General features: G+C 54.8%; 1 protein-coding gene across 1 annotated transcript in view; it reads left to right on the plus strand.

The window, feature by feature from the left end:
* The first annotated feature begins 464 nt into the window (after nt 1–464).
* The window catches only part of TRIM62 (tripartite motif containing 62), a 29,421-nt gene continuing 13,287 nt past the window's right edge, over nt 465–16,598 (plus strand). Inside the window, exons 1-3 of the mRNA XM_084873098.1 lie at nt 465–573; nt 1,103–1,552; nt 11,356–11,451. Of these exons, the coding sequence (XP_084729224.1) occupies nt 1,145–1,552; nt 11,356–11,451 (504 nt within the window). The 5' untranslated portion in view covers nt 465–573; nt 1,103–1,144. The remainder of the gene's footprint in view (nt 574–1,102; nt 1,553–11,355; nt 11,452–16,598) is intronic.

Below are 16,598 nucleotides of genomic sequence, written 5' to 3' on the forward strand. Positions count from 1 at the left end.
TTGGTTGCAGGCACATCCCCAGTGGGAGGTGTGCAGGAGGCAGCTAATTGATGTTTCTTTCTCATCGATGTTTCTAGCTCTCTATCCCTCTCTTCCTCTCTGTGAAAACTCAATAAAATATATATATATATATATATATATATATATATATATATATATATATATATATATATATATATTAAAAATTGTATCCTATGCAGATAACATACATATAATTTTCCCCAAGCCTTTAAGTTGGTGACAAAAAGATGTTCCTCTTTTTATTCGTTAGGCTCTCCAGTCAGCTGCCCCCGCACCGCAGGGACCCTAAGCAAGACCTGGGTGTTGTTCCGAGTGCCAACCCTGCAGAACAGCTGGGTGCAGGAGGGGGAGGGTGGTGGGGGCAGGGAGGGGGTCCTCGGGCTGCAGGCTGGGCCCCGCCCCCTCTCCCCCCCGCCCGCCGCGAGGGCGGAGCCACTCGGTCCCGCCCGCGGGGGCGGGGAGGGAGCCCGGCTGCTCGCCGCTCCGGTGCGGCTGGTTCCGGGTTGAGAAGCCGCGCTGGGACCGGAGCAGTGGCCGCGGGGCCGGCGGCGGGTAAGAATCCGCGCTGGGTCGGGTCTTGGGGGCCGGGACCGGGCTGATGAACGTGCTCGCTCCCCTCCTTTCCTCTGCCGGGCACAGCCGTGCTGCGGCTCCCGTTTGGCTCTTCCCTCCCCCAGAATTCCCATCCCCAGCTTCTCCCCCCTCCCCCATAGCACCCATCCCGGGATTTCAGCACCCTCCCCACCTCCAGACCTCCATCCCCTCCCGGATCCCCTTCTCCCAGCACCCATGCCTTCAGACTGCCCCTCCCCCTAGCCCCTTCTTGCCAGGAGTCCCTTCGCTCAGACGCCACGGCGCACTCCCTCCAGCACCCATCGCGCCAGGTCACCCACTGCCTGTAGACCACCTTCCTACGCTGCATCTCGGGTAGTCTCTGCTCCGCACCCCTTCCTCGTGCTCCCTGTCTCCTGGGCCGTAGCGCCTGCTCCTGCCCCCGCCGGCCCGCTCCCCCCACCTATCCTTGGGTGCTTGGTGCTGGGTGCTGGGTGCCGCCCCCGACCTCGCCGCGCTCTCTCGGCAGCCCCCCTGCGTCTCAGCCCCCGCCTCCGCCGCCCCCGGCGCCATGGCGTGCAGCCTCAAGGACGAGCTGCTCTGCTCCATCTGCCTGAGCATCTACCAGGACCCGGTGAGCCTGGGCTGCGAGCACTACTTCTGCCGCCGCTGCATCGCCGAGCACTGGCTGCGGCAGGAGGCGCAGGGCGCCCGCGACTGCCCCGAGTGCCGGCGCACCTTCGCCGAGCCCGCCTTCGCGCCCAGCCTCAAGCTGGCCAACATCGTGGAGCGCTACCGCGCCTTCCCGCTGGACGCCATCCTCAGCGCGCGCCGCGCCGCGCGCCCCTGCCAGGCGCACGACAAGGTCAAGCTCTTCTGCCTCACGGACCGCACGCTGCTGTGCTTCTTCTGCGACGAGCCCGCGCTGCACGAGCAGCACCAGGTCACCGGCATCGACGACGCCTTCGAGGAGCTGCAGGTGAGCCGCCCGCCCCGCGGGCCCGGGGCGGGGACTCCGCAGGCCCGGAGGCAGGGTCCCGGCTGGCCCGTGGGCGGGGCCAAGTCATCATTGCCAGGGGGCGGGGACGCCGGCAGGGTCAGGGGCCTATCAGAATTAGTGCGGGGGCGTGGCTGCGGTGAGGGGCGGGGCCTGAGATAGACTGAAGTTGGGGGTAAGTCCCTGGTTGCTGGAGAGGGCACCCAGGAGGGACACATGGGAATGGGCCGAAGCAGAGCTGGCCAAGGAAAGGGCCGCTGCCAGTTGTCCTGGGGCTGGAGCTGGAGATGGGCCCGCGTAAGAATGGTTTCGGACAGCGTTGGGGACAGACACAGATTGGAATGGGGGTACAGTCAGGGTTAGACAGGGGGTGGAACCGTCTCCAAGGATGGGCCAAGACTACATGGAGGCCCATCATGTGTGTATCAGGACCACGGGGCAGCACCGAATTGGGCAGGCAGGGATTGAATCCGAGAGAGGGTTTAGGTTAGGGTCAGCAAACTGCTGAGAGAGTGGGTTTGGGTGCCAAGGGCTAGGCTGAGGTGTGAAAGGGGTTAAGGCTGGGATCCAGTTGAGATACTCTTGTAAGAACCATTTGGGATTCAGATCAGAGTAGAGCCCTGGTTGAGAGTGCGGACAGGACTTGAAGGCCAAGATTCGGAGAATGAGGCCCTGAAGTGAGGTGATTTGAGAAGGCAGGGTGTGCACCTGTAGGAGTCTCCAGGGTCTTTTGATGACCTCCTTGGCGCTGTCACTCACATCAGGACCTTTGCAGACTCAATGAAAGAGCACATGCATGGTAACCTGAGGACAGTCTGCCTAAGACTGTAAATGGCCTCCCTCAAACCTGCCCATCTGCACTAGCCAACTCCAGCTCAGTTCTCAAAGGCCTGCTCACACATTCTCTCTGAGTAAGCCTTCCCCAAGTTCCACTGGCAAAAAAAAAAAAAAAAAAGGAAAAAACAGCATTAGAGCTGCATGTATGTCCCCTGATGTTCTCTGTTAATAAGTATGATGCTTTAAAAAGTGTTCCAGATTATCTATATTTGAGAAATATAGTATATTCTCTGTACTCCCCTTAGAGGATTCTCAGTGCACATTTGCCATATTAAAGGATTGGGCAGCAGCAAAGAAACTCACATTACTGTATTTAATAAAATAGTTCTAAGCTTATTGAAGCCTGGAATCTCTTTCTCAAGCCAAACCATTTAAATCCAGCAGCCTCACACCTCTGGCCTTGGCATACCGTCTGGCACATAGTTAGTTCCCCAAGGGCAGAGACCGTCTCTTACTCATTGTATCTGTGGGCCCAGAGCCTGGCCGACAGTGCATGTCAGTAAAGGCTGAATGAATGAATGACCAACCTTGACCAGAACTGGCCCAGACTATGGAGCCTTTGGAAGCAGAGCAGTTTCAACTCAAACGTTTCATGAAAATGCAGTGGGCTAACTTGGGGGAGTGAGCTCTCTGGCCTGCAAGATGCTTATGCAGGAGATAAAGAACGACTTTGTCCCATATTCTAGGGGGTTGCCCCCAATCCGTGTACCCGAGTCCCTACAAGTCAGCCTGAACCTAGCAGGTGCTCATGCAGATGGGCGTTGGTCCCAGGAGAAATGGCCTATGCTCCCCATTCCCCATTTCCCGCCCCTTTCATCCCCAAACCATGACTGACTTCCTTCCAGTCTGGCTCATTGAGTATGGAGAGCAAGGGCTGGGGCTAGTATTGGCCCTTGACCTCCAGAGTTCCTTGTTCCATCTCCTTGTCGGTGAAATCACATAAACTGGGAAAAGAAAAGAATCTTTGACAGGACTAGGTGCAGGTTGTAGGAGTTTGAAGGGACTTTATCTGAAACCATCTGTCCAGCCTCTTGATTACATAAATGTGGAGACTGAGATCTAGACAGGGGGGTGTGACTTACCCAAAAATACACTGCCAGACAATGAGAGATCGATCCGGCTAGAACGCACAGCCTGACCGGGCCTGATCCCTCCCCTACCCCTCCCTCATCCCTCCTCTTCCTGTCTGACTTTCTAGCTGGAGAGGCCTCTGCCCACTGAACCTTGGTTCCTTTTTCAGTAAACCAGAAAAATCAGAATCACTGTGTTTGGTTTTTTTGTAGTCCATTTTGTGACCTGGGAAATAGAGGAGAAACTGAATATATATTTTCTCCAAATGTTAATGAAACACTTTTCACTCTTGGGTAACAAGACAAACAGACTGCCACTCATTTACCTTCTTTTTAACATATATATATATATATATATATATATATATATATATATATAATTGATTATTATTATTATTATTACAATATATATATTTTTTTTTCACAGAGAGGAAAGGAGAGGGATAGAGAGTTAGAAACATAGATGAGGGAGAAACATTGATCCGCTGCCTCCGCCTCCTGGGGATGTGCATGCAACCAAGGTCTATGCCCTTGACCGGAATCAAAACTGGGACCCTTCAGTCCGGAGACCAACACTCTATCCACTGAGCCAAACTGGTTTCGGCCACTCACTTACCTTCTCGTGTACCGCCCTGAGTCAGCACTTGCGTCCCAAACCTTCCTTCAGCGCTATCTGTGTAACTCAGCTAAATCACTGCATGTAGCTTGCTGCTCCCATCTGTTAACTGGGGCCAGGGGGATGCTTTCCCACCAGGATTCTAAGGAAGCTGACCCGTGATGAACCTGCTAGAGACGCCTGGCCGTGGTGGGGCTTGGTCAGCATGCACTCCCATTCTTTCTCCTTCCACCTGTGAGAACGCATATGTCCTCCTCTCTTGCCCCAGGAGGCCTGGCTTTGGTGCCCAGTTGGGCTTGGCAAGAAGGTGGCAGAGAAACATGCCTCCCCATTAGAGAGAGAAGCTCCTGGGTAAGGTTCAAGCCACGCCAACCCCTACCTGCATCTCTCGCCTTAGGAGCTCTTTGTGCCCTGGGTCTGAGGCTGAGCTGTCCCCCACACCCCTCCTTTCCCAGCGGTGGGCTTCGGGAGCCTGGGATTGGGCCCCTCTCCTACAGATAACAGACTGAGCGCTGGCAGCCTTGGAGACTGGCTGGTGCAACCTTCACTTGACAGATGGGGAATGGTAGGGGGGGGGGGCACCTTGCCCAAGGCCTCAAGGCCACAAGGGGGCGGGGCATAGGCTCAGCGGGAGCCCCCCCCCCCTAGCCGTTGGTCTGAAGCTTTTAAATTTATTATTCATCTGGAGGTAGCAGAACAGAATGGTTAAGAGGTCTGGTTTTGTATTCAGGCAGCTCCAACCCAGAGCTGCCATTTTCTGGTTGTGTGACCTTAAGAAAGTAACGTATCGCCAAAACCGGTTTGGCTCAGCGGATAGAGCGTCGGTCTGTGGACTGAAGGGTCCCAGGTTTGATTCTGGTTAAGGGCATATACTTTGGTTGCGGGCACATCCCCGTTTGGGGGTGTGCAGGAGGCAGCTGGTTGATGTTTCTTTCCATTGATGTTTCCAGCTCTCTATCCCTCTCCCTTCCTCTCTGTAAAAAATCAATAAAATATATATTTTAAAAAATAAAAAAAAAGAAAGTAACGTATCATCTCGGAGCCTCACATGCCTCGCTGACAGCGTGGAGTAATGGGGTTGGATTAAATTTGATGACATTTGCAAGAACTTAATACTGCACTTGGCACATTGTAAGCACTTAATAAATAATAGCATCTCTAGGATATTACATCATACTCTGCACTATGGATACTTAGGGCCAGGTAAGTCTGTTGTCCAAGGCAGTCCTGTGCATGATATGTGTAGCAGGCAGGACCCCTGGCCTCCCTCTACACACTAAATGCTAGTAGCGCCCTTCCCCCAGGGGACATGGGACAAAGTCTCCATACTGTATCCCATGTCCCCTGAGGTCAAAATCAGCCCGGTTGGGAACCCAGGCCTGAAGAAGTCCTCCTCAGCTTTCCAGGCTCAGCTCAAATATCACCTGCCCCATGAAGCTTTCCCTGACCTGCCAGGCAGAATTGCTTTATCCTCCCCAGGTCCCACGGCTGGGGTCAGATCCTGGCCTCACTGAGAAGCTGCGTGTCCTTGGTCCGGTCACTTGGCCTGCTCATCTATAACACGGGTGAAAGATGCTGTGTCCAGGGTGCCTGATACTGTGCCTGGCACAGAGTAGCACACAACCGATTTGAAATGCCTTTTGCTTTTTTTTCTGATGGTAGAATTAGCATAATAAACAGAGCTATATAATGTAAAAAGTTAGTCTCCCCGTAGTTCCATCCCATAGAGAAACCTGCTAAGAATTGCTTTCTAGTTCTACAGAATTCTTGTTGTGTAAATAGCACGTGAGTGTGTGTGTGTGTGTGTGTGTGTGTGTGTGTACATCCTCCCCTTTTTTTCCACCGCTGAGCACTAGATCATGGCACAAAGGGAGAGGGAGGAACCCCATCTCAGTAGGGTTTGGGACTTCTCCGCTAATATTTCTTGAGCTCTAGCCTGATGCCTGGGGCTGTACTAAGCACTTTTCTGGTATTGCCTCGTTTAATCTTCATAACACCCTGTCCAGTGGGTTCTGTAATTTGTTCCTTTTACAGATAAGGAAACGGAGACTCAGGAATGCAGGGACTTGTTCAGCCAGCCAGCTAGTAAATAGCAGAGGCAGGATTGGAAGCCAGTCTGACTGGGCCGCTCATAGCCTGCGAGCTACTTCTGAGAGCCGGGTAGTTGTCTTTCCACCTCCCCACCCCTAACCTCCCTGTCTTTGTATTACTACAAGTTCTCGGCCCAGGGTCAGGCCAAGGACACAGGCCACCTGTACCAGCTGATGCCCCGAGGGCAGGTGGCTGGATGGCATCTGGGTCAGGCATAGTGTGCGGCTCTCTGGCCATCTCAGCTTCCTTGCCTGAGAAGGGATCTGATTCCGTCTCAAACACCCCCTCCGGGCCTCATGTGACCATTGGAGCCTTTCCCAAGGCCGCCTTCCTACCGAGGGAGACGGCGGTGGATCCGCCTTGGATGGGAGCCTTGGAAAACCGGGTGTGGTGACCCAGAGATGCCCCGGCAGCCGCCCGAGGAAAGAGCAGGGGTGGGGGGCTGGGTTCCAATCCTGCTCCCTCCACCTGAATGGAAGGTACTGCTTCTCTGGAAATGGAAGTAGGAACAAGACTGTCCACTGTGTAAAGAGGGGGAGAGAGTTGCTTCCCCTCCAAAGAAATGGCAGATACGAAGGACAGGGAGGCAGCCAGGTTGTCTGTGTCCAGGAAAGGGCAGGATTTATGTGCAGACAGCCGCCTCCATGGCGGCCAGGCTGGCAGTGAGTCAAACCCGGAGCTAGCTGTTGGCCTCTCCGCGTCCCTCCTCACAGGTGTCTTTGGGCAGCCAGGAATGCCCGGCTCGTCCAGGACACCTTGGCTGAGCACAGGCTACAGTATAGAAACTTAGAGTTGTTTATTTTACATAGAGAAAAGGATCTGGTGAGGAGTGACAACAACAGAAATAATAACAACTCTAAAAAAAAAAAAAAAAAAAAAAAAAAAAACAGCCACAACTGGCTGAAGAAGTTTCTTAGGCCCTTGCTGTGTGCCAGGTGCTGTTACAGGCATTGAATCCTCCCACCGGCCCTTCATTCTTTCCCTGCTCCCCGAGTGGGGCTCCACCCACTGCACCCAGTGAGGACTCGGGGGCTGAGAGGTCCGCAACTTGTCAGTGGGAGGCAGAGAGGGATTCAGACGGGGTCTGTCCAGCTCAGAACTCAGCCTCCCCACCAAGAGTCTCACTGCCTTGGGGAGCAGCTGGATGGGGAGGGAGCTCAGAGGCCATCCAGTTCCACCCTCTCCCCCCTTTCCAGATGGAGAAATGGACTTGCCCAAGGTTAGGCCAGAACTCAATGGACTCTCATCCAGCCTTTACCTCCGGGACCTTGCGATCTGCTTGGACAGTGGGGTGGGGGTGGATGACTTGGAGGCAGGTTCCCATTGGGTCCAGAGATTCATTAAGGAATGTTCTCAGTTGACACTCCAGCCCAAGGCCTGTGTGGGGCCCGGGAGAGAATGAATGAGTCCTAGCCCTGTTGTGGTTCTCTGTCCCCCTCTCTCAGTCTTCACCAGCAGCCTATGAATTTCAAATGAGGAAACTGAGGCTCAGAAACTGTGCTGAGTATCACTGAAGCTGGAACTCGGACTTGGGTTACCAGAGTCTGACCAGGGTCAGGCATGGAAGTGAGCACATGCCCAGGTGGTTTGTTGTGGCTGGAGGGAAGGTATATGGGGGAAAGCGGAAAGGGAAGCTTGACCAGGTCAAAAGGACCTTGAATACACCGTCCCCCAGCCCAAGGGGCTCGAATTTGACCCTGGAGATGCCAGGGAGCCAGGAATGGGTTTGGGCAGGCGAGTGTGGCCTGGTCTGATCTTCTCAGGGTGGACTGATGGGAGAGCCTGAGGCTGGGGAGCAGACATGAGGTGTAGCCAGAGACCGAGAAGCTCAGAATGGACCGAGTGGTGGGGCTCAAAGACAGAGAAGAAATGCAGGAGTTCAGTCCTGCCGGGAGGAGCAGGAGCATCAGGAGTTCTGGGCACCAGGGAGGGGTTGGGAGGAGAGGAAAAGGGGAAGCAGGTTCAGTTTGCCTTATTAAGATTTCCGGCATCCTTGGGGCAGAGGAGGGAAGAGAGGGCGGTACCGGTGCACAGAGAAGGGGAGAGGCCTGAGCACCCACGATGTGCCAGCACCACACTGGGCCCTTTCATAGGAGCCACTCTTCTAACCCTCATCACAGCCCTGTGAGTGGCTCTCATCCCCATTGGACAGATACGCCCTGAGAGGTGGGCCCTGAGAAGGCAAAGTGCAGCCGGGATTGGAGCCGGGGCTTTCCGGACGCCAGGCTCATGTGGTCCCCCCTGGGCTGCACTGATCAGTGAGGGGCTGAGAGGGTTCCTGAAGTCAAGGAGAGATGGCTTCCTGAGGCAGCTTTCTCTCCTGAGCTGGGAGAGGGGTGGCCGCTCAAGAGGGAGGTCTGGCCTTGAGGACCTGTGTCCCCACAGCTGCTGGCCTCTCCAAACCTACGGGAGCCCCAGAGCCTCTCGCCTGAGTATTTACGTAGCTGGTGCTCCATGCCCCAGCCCTGCCTCTGCCCCTCGCCTCCGCAGGAGGTGCAGATGTGGCTCTGCCCGCTGCAGGTGCATCCTCCGGGCCCCTCCTCCAGCCCTGCCCAGCTCCCACTCAAGCCTTCTCCACCCGCACCCTCATGGAGCTAGCCCCAGGGCCTTTCCATCTTGTGACTCCACCCGCTGCCACATACTTGGCTCCAGCCATCCCCTGCGGGCCCCCCACTTCCTGCACAGCCAGGTGTGCCCCTGCCTGACGAGTTCTCTCCATGGGAATGTTTGGGCCCCACCCTGGAGACTCGAAGGAACCCTGCCCACCTGTTCGTCAGAAATAAACTCTTTCCTGGAAGCTCCGCAGGCCTGAGTCCCTATGTCACCTGTGATTGTCATTGTTATGACGATAATGACAACAGCACATCCTAGGCATCGTGTCAGGTCGTGAGTGAGGTCATCTCATCCTGAGCCCCACGGAGCCTGTGCTGTTCTCTGCACTTACAGATTGGGAAACAGGTAGAGAGACAGTGGCACAAACACAGTCCGTGGCAGCCAGCTGGATTGGTTCCTAGGCCATCCCTCCGTGTTTGTTCTGGTCTCCCTGGTTAGTTTCTGCCTCTCCGGCTAACTGCAGGCTCCTCAAGGGCAAGGACTGTGTCTGTACCCTCGAGTGGCTGGCCCAAAGCCTGACCACGGGTGACCGGACATGATGGCTACGTTGCACTGAGTGGGAGACAGAGCAGCCGAGGCTGTCCAGCATGGATTTGGAGTCCCTCTGAGCCCCTCCTGAGCTGTGTGACTCTAGGCCAGCTGCCTGACCTCTCTGAGCTTCCATTGCCCGCTCTGTGAGATGGAGGTGACAAGGCGCACTAACCTCGTGAGAATCAGGTGACATGACGCCCGTGAAATCCAAACCCAAATCACGCCACCTCCAGCCCCTCTGGTCCTGAGCCCTGGCATCGCCGGTGCCCTGCCTCCCGGTTAGCCCTATCACTTAGTCTATCAGGAGCTTCGTGTTTCCTGTCTGACCTCGGCTGGGAATCCGGTTGTTCTCCTGTGTCAATCCGTGTGGCTGTGGGCCATGCGGTCCCTTTCCTTGGACCTTAATTTCCTGTTCATGAAGTCCAGGGGGTGGGACCAAATGGTGCCTGGGACCCCTTCCTGCTCTGGCTTCCTGAGGGGCAGGGAGGGACCTGAACACAACATGGAGAGGTGGCTCAGAAGCCTCCCATGGGCCATGGTGACCATCCATCCCCTGAGCACTCTGTATGCCAGGCTCTGCCCTGTCTGTGTCCTCGCAGCGGTACAAATTCTGTCCATTTCCCTTACTTAACCCTCTGGCATTTTAACTAGAAATTGAGTTAATGAAACAGTTGTTGGATAAACATATTACTTCATATTTTTAAAAAAAAAAAAAAACAACAAAAACACGTGCCTGCCTTGTGATTTCCTATGAGGCTACTAAACACTTCTTACTATTACCTCATCTTATCCAACCCTAGAACGTATTATTATCATCCCCATTTCATAGATAAGGAGCTGGGGCACAGAGAAGTTAGGGTACATGCCCAAGGTCACATAGTGTGTGTGGAAGAGCCAGCCTCTGAACCAGGCCTGGAAGGTAGCATGTGGGAAGCAGGAGATGGGGGGCAGTCACCAGAGCTCTCCACCCCCACCCTTTCAGAAGTCTGACTTGCCCAGCTCTTCCCAGGGCAGATTCATACCCAAGCCACTGGCCCTGTCCTAGGTACTGAGAATGTGAAAATCTATCAGACACAGTCCCTCCCTTGAGAGCCCACAGTCTTGTAGGGGAGATTGACGGGTAACTTTTTTTTTTTTTTAATCCTCACCTGAGGCTATTTTTCAATTGATTTTTAGAGAGAGTGGAAAGGAGGAAGGAAGAAGGAGGAGAGAGAGAAACATCCATGTCTGTGTTCCTACCTTGCTCCCAACTCATCCGCACCCCTCCCGAGGCATCATGGATTGAAGCTCGCCCCTCATCACTCTCCCTGTCTCTGACACAGCATCATGTGGGGCCCATGAAGACCTCAGCACGTGCTCATGGAGTGGACGAATGAGGGTTCCATTGCTCCCGGGATCCAAGAGGAAGGGGCAGGCCGGCTGGCCCTGTTCCAGCCCTGAAAGCAGGAAGGAAGTTGTCCCTGAGCTAGGTGCAGAACATAGCCTCCAGGGCAGTTTTCTCAGAAACCAAAGAGCCGCCTGGGTGGCTGGGACATTTGTGGACCCACGAGGACCACCAAGGGGGAGGCTTGTAGCTCTTGGCCACCTCCTCAGACATCTGTGTGTCTGCCAGGCCATGTCCCGAGTTGGACAGACCCAGGCAGTCAGGGAGAGCCTGAAGAGCAGATGGGCAGGGTTCCTTCAAGCCTCCAGGGAGAACTAGTCCATCTGCTCCAAGACACTCTCTCGCACAGGAATCCTTTAGGAATGACTCCCAGCTGTCACCAATACAGACCTGACGGAAGGAGCTGAAATTAGCTGAGGGTGTATTTCTCCTCCATGTACAAAACACGTCTATGGGGAAGGGCCCCAGGACGCTGTGTGCTGGAGCCAGCTGACACCGGCTCCTGAGAGCTGACGGTGCAAACCTCTTCCTGTGCAGCCCCGTGTCCTGGGACCCCACATTGATAGCCTGAAACCGGCTTTGGTGGGAGTGTGCACATCGCAAGAACTGGCAAGCACTGTAAAATGGGACTTTTTCTTTCCAGAGGGAGCTGAAGGAGCAGCTTCAGGCCCTCCAGGACAGCGAGCGGGAGCACACGGAGGCGCTGCAGCTGCTCAAGCGACAGCTGGCGGAGAACAAGGTGAGCAGGGCCTGGCCCAGGAGGTGACTGGCCGGGCGGGGCCGGTCAGAGGGGGCGGGGCCATAGGGAAGATGAGGGGCGGAGCCGAGGTTGAGGCTTCAGCAAAGGTAAATGAGGTGGGACTTAGTGCAGGGTAACTGAGAGCTAGGATTTGGGTTCGTGCTTGGATAAGGTGATCAGACGTCCCGCCCGAGACAGTCCCGATTTCTTTTTTTTAAGTGATGAATAATTCTTTTCTTTTTTTAAAATATATTTTATTGATTTTTCACAGAGAGGAATAGAGAGGGATAGATAGTTAGAAACATCGATGAGAGAGAATCATCGACCAGCTGCCTCTTGCACACCCCCACCGGAGATGTGCCCGCAACCAAGGTACATGCCTTTGACCGGAATCGAACCCTGGACCTTTCAGTCCGCAGACCGACGCTCTATCCACTGAGCCAAACCGGTTTTGGCAACAGTCTCGATTTTTAACAATTTGTCCCGCGGCGTTTTAAAAAAGTCCCGAATCGGGACAAATTGTTAAAAATCGGGACGTCTGGTCACCTTATTCTTGGATGAAGGGTGGATCCCTTGCACCCTTCCTGGTTTGGGTGGAGGTTGAGGTGGGACCAGAGGCCCCGGAAACCGCCCCCTCCGCGGCTCCCTGCAGGGGTCCTTTTCCTCCTACATGATGAACCAGGCCTGTTGACTGAGGAGCCAGCCCTGAGCATCTTCCCTTGAAACTCTCCCGATGATGTGTGGGCCAGGCCTGATATCTCTCCTGTCTGACTCAGGCCTGGCATTATGGGCTCTGAAAAACAGGGTCAACCCCTCCTGTCTCTGGCCACAGCGATTGAAAAACAAAAGCCTTTTTTCTGGGCCTTGAGAGGAGGGCTGTGGATTCTGAGGCCCCACGCACTGCTCACTGTGTGACTTCACTGCCGGCAGCAGCTGGGGCAGAGCCTTAGGAATGCTCTGGGCCTCAGGAGGTCACACGGGAGATCCAGCCCTGTGCCCCATGCTGGCAACCTGCTGTGGGGCTGCAGACATTTCCTTAGAGAACATTCCAGAGGGCTTCTGGGCAGGACCCTCTGCGAGCAACCGATGGGAAACAGTCACAGAACTCTGGCCTGTCTGCTTCTCACGGCCTCGGTTTCCCCTTCTGCTTGGTGAGTGTACGCAAAGAGAAGCCGGTGGAAGCCTCTGTCTGGATGAAGGGGGGGATATGGCCTGTTCCTTCTCCCCAGCATTCTCTTCTCTCCTCTTTCCCCCCCCCTCCCCCCATTGTTTTTCTCCACTGACCTCTTCCTCCCCTGATTTCCTGTCCATCTGTCTACCTCTGGGAGGTCCTGGGGGGCCACCTACCCTCCAGTTCCCCCAGCCCTGCTTCCTGTCTGGACTGGGTGTTTATACAAGAAATGCCTATGGATGCTTTGGAGGTCATATTTCACCTGGTGCCTGACTCGGCTTTCCTGCAGGCGCCTGCTCCTCCAGCAGGCCCAGCCTGAGGGGCTGTCTGACCTCTCCCCACAGGCCCCGTCTGGGTGACACATTCCTGGCAGGGTGTTTTTCTGAAATGGCCCCAGGGTGTTCCCAGGGATGTGGTGGGCTGGGGTGGGGGCTGCTTTCCCAGCCATTGTGCCAAAGGGGTTGGCGGTGAGGCAGGGGTGGCTCTGCCACAGAAAGAACTATAGTAACCAGGACACACCGGGTAAGCGAAACCTTTCTCCACTAGGAATTGATTCCCATTCCTTGTCTCACGGAGCCTCACACTATGTCACCTCCACGACAGCAGGACTCTCAGGCCTAGCGCAGTGCCTCCCATACAGTTCATAATTGCAGAACAAATAAGTGTGTGTGTGGTTGGAAACGCCTTTGGAGGTATCTCCATTTCATCAGCAAGGAAAATGAGACACAGAGTGCTTGACAGACTGACCTGAGGCCCCGGGGCTAGTACGTGGCCAATCAGGAGCTGGCTGTCCGCTGACGTCAGAGCCTAGTGCCTGTTCCCGCCTCATGCTGGGGTGTCCTCAGCAAGATCCCTGGCTTTGTGGCCAGCGAGCCTGGCAGGTCAGGAAACATATTTGGGTCTCCTGGGGTGGCTGTCCCTCTGATGTTCCACTTCTGAGCTGCCCTCTCCTGGCCTCTCCCACCTCCCCTGCCCATCCTCTTCTGTCCTAGGGACACGGGGCTCCCACTCTAGAAATAAGATGGGGTCTGCACCCGCCTCTGCAGAGAAATCTTGGGCAAGACCCTTCCCTCCTTCATCTCTCAGGCAGGTCCTGATTGCACCAGCCTTGTGCCAGGCCATGGGATGGACACTGGGGGCTGGAGGGGGAGGAGGAAAGAAGGGAGGAAGACATCATTCCCATGGGGTGAGAGATGGATCTTTTTTTTTTTTTAAATATATTTTATTGATTTTTAAAAATATATATATTTTATTGATTTTTTTACAGAGAGGAAGGGAGAGAGATAGAGAGCTAGAAACATCGATGAGAGAGAAACATCGATCAGCTGCCTCCTGCACCCCCCCCACTGGGGATGTGCCCACAACCAGAGTACGTGCCCTTGACCAGAATCGAACCCGGGACCCTTCAGTCCGCAGGCCGATGCTCTATTCACTGAGCCAAACCAGTTTTGGCTATTTTATTGATTTTTTACAGAGAGGATGAGAGAGGGATAGAGAGTTAGAAACATCGATGAGAGAGAATCATCGATCAGCTGCCTCTTGCACACCCCCCACTGGGAATTGCCCACAACCAAGGTACATGCCCTTGACCAAAATCGAACCCGGGACCTTTCGGTCCGCAGGCTGACGCTCCATCCACTGAGCCAAACCAGTTTCGGCGAGGGATGGATCTAATAGCTGGGAGCCACATAAGATCTGGGACCGTGTAGTAAAACGTATTTACAAAACGCTCTGGGAACATTTGACTCACTGCCTGAAAAGCTAAAGCAAAAAAAAAAAAAAAAAAAAAAAAAAAAAAAAAAGCTAAAGCAGGTGCCACAGAGGAGACAGCCGGGCCTTGTAGGATCAGTAGGCGTTTGCCAGGTGGATACGCTCTCTGTTGGGGTGTCCTTCCTGGGCAGGTGGAATTGCAGTGCAGAGGCACTAGAAGGGAAGCTGGGATGAACCAAGGACTCCGAATGCCAGGCTAAGGAATTCCGCATTTCACCAGTCCCCAAGGAGCCTAGAGAGGTTCTCCGACGCAGGGTGGGCCGAGACCCAGTTTACACATCAGAAGAGTCACTCCAGCAGCGGCTTTGTTGGCCAAGACACAGCTGACTTTGGACCGAAAGAGTGGGAGGGCCTGTGGGATCCTGGGGTGTGTGTGGAGGAGGCAGGTGGGAAAATGAGCATGGGGCTCAGGAGACATGCAAGGCCACCAATAAGGACGTGGGAGCCCTCCTCAAAGCAGCGAGAGCCGGAGAGGGTGGAGGGCATGGAGGATGAGAATGGGTCCGGACACACCCTACGGAACATGGGTGGCAGAGAGGGAGCAGCCACATAGGTGGGAGGCAAACCAGAACTTTCGATTAGTAGAGAGTGGCCGGTGAGCCAGATCCCGCAGCAGCTTGGTTGAGGAGGAACTGAAAGGGGTGGCCCTGCAATTTGGGGACCTTTGGGGGGCAGCAGCAGGTGGTGCAGGAAGGGCAGGCCCCATTTCTTCATCATGACCTGCCATGACCTGCCGCTGCAGAAGCCTGTGCCCTCCCTGGGTGGGGGGCTCCGTCATCGGCTGTCTGTCCCCAGCCTCCCCTCCACCCCTTTGTCTGCCTGGCGCTCTGGGTGGGCATGCGCAGGGAGGCTGGCCCGCTGCCAGCAGCTCTCTCTGCAGCTGAGACGGGAGGAAACTGGCCCTAATTGAGCCTTTGTGGAGCCTCCCACAGAGCCCTGGGCACTGTACACAGCAGGGTCCCTGACTCTGTGAACTCCCAGCCAGAATCCCACAAAGTAAAATCGCAGAGGCAGGCCCCACACACTGCTGCCGCCCGGCCACACTCCTGCGCCCCGTGCGTGTCATCCTGACTGGCGCTGCTCCCTCTTCCTGTTCTCCTCACCCGCGATTGACATCCGCTCATTCTTCAGGCCGCAGCTCAGAAGCTGTCTCTCAGTGGAGAACTTCTAGGATGTGTCTGTCAGAACTGATGCCTTTCTAATGACCAGGCTCTTTTTCTGCAACTTGAACAACGCCATGCGTTTTGTGAACATCCCCGCATTCAGGCTTCACCATAACCCTGCAATGTAGTTTACCCTTTGCACAGATAAAAAAAAAACTAAGGTTCATAGACAACAGGCAACTGAGGCTGCCCTACTCAAGACCCAGAGCTGGGATCCTCGCCCACACTGTGGGCACAAAAGCCTGTGCCCTACACCAGTGTTTCCCAAACTTTTGACATATGTGTACCCCTTCTATAGTTTTCCTAACGCTGAGTACCCCTCGTACTCATGAGAACGTAGAATTAGGCGCAGCTAAGCACAGTGCAGTGCATATCCCCACCAAACTCCGGTGCAACGCGTACCCCCACCAAACTCTTCCCGTACCCCTGGGGGTCACTTTGGGAAACACTGCACACCACTCAGCCCCCTCCTGGGTCTGCCATGCCTGTGGGGGCAGAGAGAACCACTAAAGTCCGTGCTTGCCTCCTCTGATAATGGCCTTAGCCTCCAGCTCTTGTTCCTTGGCCTCGGGGTGGCAGGACAGGGTGAGCGACCACCAAGGTTTGCCCAGCACATTGCAGCTGATAAAGCTTCTGAGATGCCATCTCGTTGTCATTTTGCTTAAGCCCATGAGTGATTTTCCTAAAAAATAAAGATTTCACAGATTGAGCTCAACATCTTTTCCTTAACCCCGCCCCCTGCCCTCCAGCTTCTTCCCACCCATCTCCCAGCTTCTCCTCCCTCTGACCCTAAGCCCAAAATCTGGGTGTCATCCTCACAACTTTCTTGCCTACCTCCAGCCAGTCAGTCAAAGACCCCTTCCACACCCTACATGTCTTTCAAGCCATGTCCCTTTGCTGATCCTCTCGTTCGTGCCTCATGGTCTTACCTGGACTGTCTCATTGGCTTCCTCACAGGGCATACGGAATCATGTGCTGTGCCTGGCCATGCCAGTCAGTGCATACCACCGTGCTTTTGCGTGCGCCATTCTCGCCCCAAATGT

The sequence above is a fragment of the Pipistrellus hanaki genome (genome assembly GCF_964339955.1).
Source record: "Pipistrellus hanaki genome assembly, chromosome: 2".
NCBI classification, from domain to species: Eukaryota; Metazoa; Chordata; class Mammalia; order Chiroptera; family Vespertilionidae; genus Pipistrellus; species Pipistrellus hanaki.